The sequence below is a fragment of the Podarcis gaigeae genome (genome assembly GCF_964106915.1).
Source record: "Podarcis gaigeae genome assembly, chromosome: 8".
Taxonomy (NCBI): domain Eukaryota; kingdom Metazoa; phylum Chordata; class Lepidosauria; order Squamata; family Lacertidae; genus Podarcis; species Podarcis gaigeae.
Window position 1 is genome coordinate 3234278 of NC_139684.1, and position 7345 is coordinate 3241622.

At 47.8% G+C, this 7345-nt stretch overlaps 1 protein-coding gene across 5 annotated transcripts in view; it reads left to right on the forward strand.

Annotated features, from left to right (window-relative positions):
• KCNIP3 (potassium voltage-gated channel interacting protein 3) overlaps positions 1-5746 on the forward strand; it is a 117116-nt gene extending 111370 nt beyond the window's left edge. For all 5 annotated transcript variants that reach the window (XM_083753381.1, XM_083753382.1, XM_083753379.1 and 2 more), the window contains 2 exons: positions 1559-1621; positions 3232-5746. In XM_083753381.1, the coding sequence (XP_083609507.1) occupies positions 1559-1621; positions 3232-3279 (111 nt within the window). In that variant the 3' untranslated portion in view covers positions 3280-5746. The remainder of the gene's footprint in view (positions 1-1558; positions 1622-3231) is intronic.
• Positions 5747-7345: the final 1599 nt, after the last annotated feature.

The following is a 7345-nucleotide window of genomic DNA, read 5'->3' on the forward strand; positions in this document are numbered from 1 at the left end:
GGACCACGACTCCCATCATCCTTGGCCATGGCCCATGTTGGCCAAGACTGAGGGGCACTGGACTGTCTCACCCCAGATATTCCTGCCTGACAACTGCAGTCCTCAGCTGGGGTATTGCATGCCCCAGAGCTGCACTTACTGTGCATGCCAGCGACTGAGGGCAGTATCTGACTAACGTGTCCTGTCAGCACAAGGGTTTCTGCTTGCGAAGCGAAGCATCCCTGCCACACATCTGCCACACACCTTTAGATGTGCTCTGGAGGGTTGGGGAACTCCTGGAACAGATTTAGGGGGCTGTAAAGAGAGGAGAGGAAGGAAAGTTCAGTTGCACAAGCAGAAATCCCAGCAGTGACAGGCGGCCTTAATTGGATACCGCCCTGAGGGTTGCATCCAGTGCTTTTTCCCCAAGGGGTACTCAAGGGTATGCAGTACCAGCACCTCTTTTTTTAGTTTAAAAGTGTGACGCTTGTAACAACTTCATGGTGAGCACAGACACCTATTTTTCTAGAAAAGGGGCACTGGTTTTATCCATCCGTGTCATCTCATCCACACAAGGACTTCCTTTTGGGCAATGAAGCTTGCCCTCCTTTCCTTCCCCTACATGCCCCCCAATCTGTTTGGGGGTTCCCACAACCCTCTGGGACAGACTGGGGGGACAGGTGAGTTGAGGGAAGAAAGAGTTCATCGCACAAGCAGGTTTCCTTGCACAACCCCCAGGTTTTTAGTGTTGCAGCTCCAACCTTCTGGAATCAGTGCCCAGCTGAAATTAGCCAAGCACCAAGCCTTCTGACATTGGTTGAAGATGGTTTTTGTTTAAGAAGGCTTTCCCCTGTCATTTTATGGAATAATAAACATACAGTTTTCGAAATGGTTTTATTGCTTTTGTTTTACTGAGTTTGTAATCTTTTGCATTTTATCTTGTTTTGCTGTACATTTCTTTGGGAGTAACTTTTTGTGGTTTATAAATCTGCAGATAGATAAATAAATAAATAAATAAATAAATAAATAAATAAATAACTGGTGGAGGCCCCGCGTTCTTACTTAAGGACTTCGTAAGTCTCTGCTTCATGTTTATGAAGCAAGCATTCTGGTGAAACAAAACTAGCCTCAGCTGGGGTGGGGGTTGCCGTTTACTGAAGCTGTTATAGTTACAGATAGGTAGCCGTGTTGGTCTGCCATAGTCAAAACAAAAAAAATTCCTTCCAGTAGCATCTTAAAGACCAACTAAGTTAGTTCTTGGTATGAGCTTACGTGTGCATGCAGACTTCTTCAGATACACACAGGCTGTTATGTTATGGAAGTTTGAGTGGTGTCCATCAGAGCACATTGGGACTTAACAGCATTGCTGATTCAGACTGCCAATGGAAGCAGAGGCAGAAGCTGCAGGAAAGGGGAAAGGGAACCTCTCAATAGACTGTCCAGTGGGACACTGCAGGCATCTCAGGCAGGCTTGCACACCCTTGGGGAGGAGAAGGGTGGGGCAATGCATTTATAGGGTCTGGACTCTGCATATCTGGGTCAGGCATCTGTTACTCACACAGCGCATTTTGCATTTCAGAAAATGGACAAAAATCAGGATGGCGTGGTCACTATTGAGGAGTTCCTAGAGACCTGTCAGAAGGTGAGCTCAAGAACAGCCCCACGGAATCCTGCAGCAAGAGATCAACAGCCTGGTGCTCTTTTTCAAAGGGGTGGGGGCGGTGTGCTTTGTTTATTTAAAAGCTTTAAAGCTTTTCTGTTTAAGGGGCCCAATAAATACCCACTTTCAAGCTGAGTATGAAAATCTGAAATCATTGGGAACACTTCTTTTAATTTTTTAAAAAAATTTGGAGGTGTTGGCAATTCAAAACTGATTCAAAACGACAGTGAAAAAGTAGCAGTTGTGCTGGTTTGTATAGTTGTCACGGACACCGTCCAATAGGCACTGCCCATGGCTCATGCCTGCCCACCAGAGGAAATTCAGCCATCATGCTTGTTGAGGAAATAATCGCTGGATTCCACTATAACTCCATGATCTTCCATTATCACAGTGTTTCCAGAATGTCAGAGAGCTGGCACATTTATTGCAGAATTAAGATGGGAGGGACACGCTTTCCCTCTTTGTGTAAGGCTTGCCCACTGCATGAGTCACTGATCTGGATTTGCCTCCTGGTTTGTGGATACAGTGGTACCCCGCAAGACGAACGCCTCGGAAGATGAAAAACTCGCTAAACGAAGGAGTTTTTCGTTTTCTTAGCCGCTTCGCAAGACGCATTTCCCTATGGGCTTGCTTCGCAAAACAAAGCTTGCCCCGCAAGCTCCGGGGATAGCGGGGAAGCGCAGCGCGTCTTCCCTGCTGTCCCCGGACCTCTTTTGAAGCAAAGGGTGGCAACGGGGAGAAGCGATCTTCTCCCCGTGGCCGCCCCTTGCTTCAAAAGAGGGGACAGAGGGGAAGGCGTGTGCCTTCCCCGCTGTCCCCGGACCCCTTTTGAACCAAGGGGCGGCAACGGGGAGAAGCGATCTTCTCCCCTCCGCCCCTTGCTTTAAACAGGTCCGGGGACAGAGGGGAAGGCGCGCGGCGCTTCCCCTCTGTCCCCGGACGGTCTCCATAGGAACACATTGATTGATTTTCAATGCATTCCTATGGGAAACTGTGCTTCGCAAGACGAAAAACTTGCAAGAAGAAAAAACTTGCGGAACAATTAATTTCGTCTTGCGAGGCACCACTGTATAAGCCCAGATCAGTGACTTAAGCAGAGATGTCGCAAGCAGCCTCCTCTGATTCTGCTGCCTCTTTGCATTGAAAATTATTGAGCCATCTAGTCAGACCTGTTGCAGAGACAAGCAGAAGTACCCATCCCCATCAGAGGCTGATGAAGATGCTAAGGCCACAGCAATGAATCTTGCAGGGTGGCACTGGGCACCCTCCTCTATGTAGATGACTGCTTTGGGCTTCCTTACCAGAATCTTTAATGAGGGTGTAATGTATTTCTTACTGCATGACGTTTGGGAATTCCTCTAGGATAAGCCTAAAGATGAACTTTGTTCACATTTTTCATCCCAGCCTCGTGTCTGAGCAGTGCTGCTATTGTGCTTCTTCCCAGCTGGCAGGCTCCCCATGGGGACATCTGGTCAGCGCCTGGGAGAACAGGAAACTCAACTGGATGGGCTGCTGGTCTGACCCAGCAGGTGCTCTTCTTAGGTTCCTAGTCAGTCACTCAGACCTCCTCTCTCTTTGTCTCCCTGCATCAGGATGAGAACATCATGACCTCCATGCAGCTGTTTGAGAATGTCATCTAGGGCGCCACCGCCAGGGATCCTGCCACGTCTCTCCCGCCCCACCTGCCACCTTGGCCTGCACTTGGACAGACCTCCCCATCTTTCTTGTGAAGCACACACGTCTTTCCCAGGAAACAAAGAAAACAACCAAAAAACTCTTTTTATATCTCAGGGTGGGGGGAAATAAAAGACAAAAAGGGAAAGAGATGCTGTTTGCTTGCAAGATTTGCTGGATGCTCACAACTGAATGTCTAGGAGCCGAGGGATTGGCGGGGGGGGGCTGGGGGGGAGTGACTGGGCTCTTACAGGAATCTCTGGTACAGCAGGGAATTGCTCCGGGAGAAGAGATGTCTCATCGGAAAGATATTTTTCTAGCAGCATATTGGAGAAGGGTTCTGCTTTTCTGAGACTGAATGGCAGCACTTCTCCTCCCCCAAATTTATTAAGCTCCATTTCTCAAACACCAAATCCTTCAGTACTTGAACAGGGCCGTTTCCCCCTTCAGAGTTGTGCTCTTGCACAGCTGCTGTTCATTTCAGCCAGCCTTGAATAGGGAACTACCGTTTTGCACACCTGCCATCCCTCATGGGGGGCCATCTCTGCCCACCCCCACCCCCCAGCTGGGCCCTCCTGCTCCATATTCTGCATTTCACATTCCCCCCCCCCCCCGCCCTCCACTCTCCCTTCAGCTGAAGTGAGAGGAACAGGAGAAGGATGCACAAGTCGCTTTGGAAACCCTGACTCCTGACTGACTGTGGCCTGCAGTGGCTGTTGGGAGGTGTGCAAGAGCAGCAGAGCTCTCTGGCTGTGTGCTATTTCTGCAGAGTTGCACCACTGCAGGCAAGTCCTTAGATCCTGATCTCCGTTAGCCAGTGCTCGGCTCACATATTCTCATGGAAAGCAGGAGGATGGTATAGACTTTAAAGTCCTTTGGCTTGTTATGGCCCACATGCCTCTTCTGCTGCATATACACACACAACCTTTAAAGCAAATTTGAAGCATATTCTTTCCCTCAAAGAATTCTGGGCACTGTAGTTTGCTCTTCCCAGAGTTACAATTCCCAGCAACTCTTGACAACAGTGCCCAGAATTCTTTGAGGGAATGTCCTTCAAATGTGCTTTAAAGGCAGAGGGTATACACAGCATATGCAAGTGGTCCCACCAAAGATATTTTCCACATTGGTCTGCTCCATAGCTCCTGGGCATTTGCAGAGGGCTCTTGGATGCATTCTAGGGCACAGACACAATTTATGCAGGTGGCTGGGATACATTTCACAGGTCATGTAAAATGCATCCTGGCAGGTGTCCCAGAATGCTTTGTAATAAGCATGGCACAGAGAGATCAGGAATGTTGAGCAAGCTGCCATTCAGAGAATCCTGACTGTCCTTTCCTGACCTTCCTCTCCCTTAATGAGGAAGTCCAGGGATTGCAGAAATTTGAAAAGCAGAGATGAGTTGACCCCACCCTCCCGTTTCCATTCTTGTTGCCCATCTCTGCCTGCCTCTTGGTTTAATTTAGGGATTCTACCATTACTCTTCGCTTTGCAATTGTACCCTTCTCTTACAAGTTACTGATATACACCAGCACATATTTGCACTGATCAAATCACAGTGCAAAACAAAAGGAAAGTGAGTCCTGATGTGATCACATTACAATTCCATTTTGTGGTGCAATTTAATCAAAACACTGATGTCCATTAGTAATTTGTATAGGAAAGGAAAATACCTGAACTGGAACTTGCAGCAAACTCTGGCTTTGCAGGAGTCTGTACAAAGCTCAGGAATCAAAAATTCAGAATGACTGATTGCTTATTCCAGAAACCAGATCAGGGAATCTGGGATGTCAAAACCTGGAGGGGGAGATTTCATGAGCATCCCTAAAAAACCACCATCCGTGCCATAAACCCAAAATGTGACCAGACTCAGCACTTCAAAAAGGAGTTGGCCCTACACATTGCAATGTCCATTTCATATTTCTCTTCTTGTTCTCTCCAGCTGCAGATGGCTACAGTATTGCTCCCCCTGTCACACACAGACTCATAGAATCGTAGAGTTGGAAGGGACCTTGAGGGTCATCTAGTCCAACCCCCTGCGATGCAGGAATCTCAGCTCAAGCATCCATGGCAGATGGCCATCCAGTCTCTGCTTCAAAACCTCCAATGAAGGAGAGTCAATACACAGTCTCTCTGCTCTGATTGCCTTGGGCAAGACAGGGTCTCCCATTGCCAACCAGGCTACAAAGTGTGGTTCCCTTGTCCTCTCCCACCCACACCCCAGATCCCTCTCAGGATGTTGTGAGTTGGTATTCAGTGCTTCCTGACATATGTACAGTATAAGGAATGGCCGCATGTCCCACTAGCCTTTCATTCCAGCATCTCCTAAACCTCCTTTCACAGCACAATATGGGGAGACAGTCGCTGGTTCTTGTTCTCTGTAACTACTTGATATTCAGTCACTGTATATTTTAATAAAATAAGCATCAAAAAAGACCAAGGAGTTTCAGCCCATCGTATTTCTCTAGGGTTGCTGAGATGCCCTTACATTTTGTTCCAGTAAACCAGTGCCACCCAATGTGATGCCATCCAGATGTTCTTGAACTGCACCTTCCCTAATCACTGGCCATCCTGGCTGGAGATGGTGGGAGTTGGAGTGCAACATCTGGAGGACCACAAAGAAGCCACTGAATGGGTAAGGATTACACAGCTTCTGAGTGAAGGAAGTATGTGTGTGTGTGTGTGTGTGTAAGCAGTTGTGGAAGAAATGTCCAGGTGCTCTTGGAGTGATAGGTGAGAAGGACCACAGCTCAATAGTAGATCATCTGCCTTGTATGCAGAAGACCGCAGGTTCAGTCCCTGGCATCTCCTGGGAATGTTCCCTCTGAAACCCCAGAGAGCTGCTGCCAGTCAGTGTAGACAGTACTGAGCTGGATGGACCAATGGTCTGATTCCCAACTTGGGCAAAGAAAATGCTGCAAGGACATTATGGCTGAGATAGCAGAGTTGCACTTTTTGGCTCATTTGGTTATAGCAGTTCGGGAGAGCTGGGCATGTTTAATCCTGATTTCGGTGAAACAAAGCGCTAAACTCTTGGGCATGTTTACTCACAATTGAATCCCACTGAGCTTACTCCCAAGCAAGTATTGTACTATAACACTTACTCATTTGGGGTTCAGGCGTAGGCCTCGTAACAGTATGGGATTGAAGTCATAAATGCACGTAACTGCACCCGGTTGGGGCTATTGCACGCTCTAGCAATCGTTCATTTTACTTTAATTTGTAAATTAAACATTAAACCTGGTGAAGCATCTGGATTCTTAGGGACCAAGAAACCTGCAGACAGGACCTGAGCACAAGAGCTCTCATCCTCCGCCTGTGGTTTCCAGCAACTGGTATTCCCAAGCATTATTGTCTCCAGTTGTGGAGGCAGAGCAGAGACATCCTGGCTGTGAACCCATCAATGGCCTTCTCCTCCATGACTTTATCCAGTCTTCTTTTTAAAGTCATCCAGATTGGTGGCCACCACTGATGCCTACTTCCTTCATTGGAGGTTCTAGTGTTATGTGAGAGGGAGATAAACTTTTCTCTGCTTTCTCCATGCCATGAATCATTTTTTGAACTTCTGCCATGTCACCTCTTACTTGCCTTTTCTCTGTTCTAAAAAGTCACTGCAACCTTTCTTCATGGCTAGAATGACTCTTGTCCTGCAAGTACTTTCTGCACTCGGGAGAAACTAATATTACTGTACTGTCCCCATTCATGGAGATGGCCCAAGTAGGCCACCTGACCACCCCTGCCGTGCTTATATTGTCATTTGTGGATTGTTTTTATCTCCATATTGGGGGGGGGGGGAGGGGAGAAAGTAAGCGCATGAGGGCACCATGTCTGAGGAAGAGGCTCCAACCCCTGCTGCAGGGTGGCCCACTGTTAACATCCCCAAACAGCTCATCAGAATGGTGTGCACTGTGAGAGTTGGGTGGGGCTTAGGGTTGCCACCTGTCCTGTATAACACAGGATTGTCTCATATTTCAAAGTAAAATGCTATGTCCTGTATTGTAGTTTGTCCTGTATCCCCCATATTTCTGCTATGCT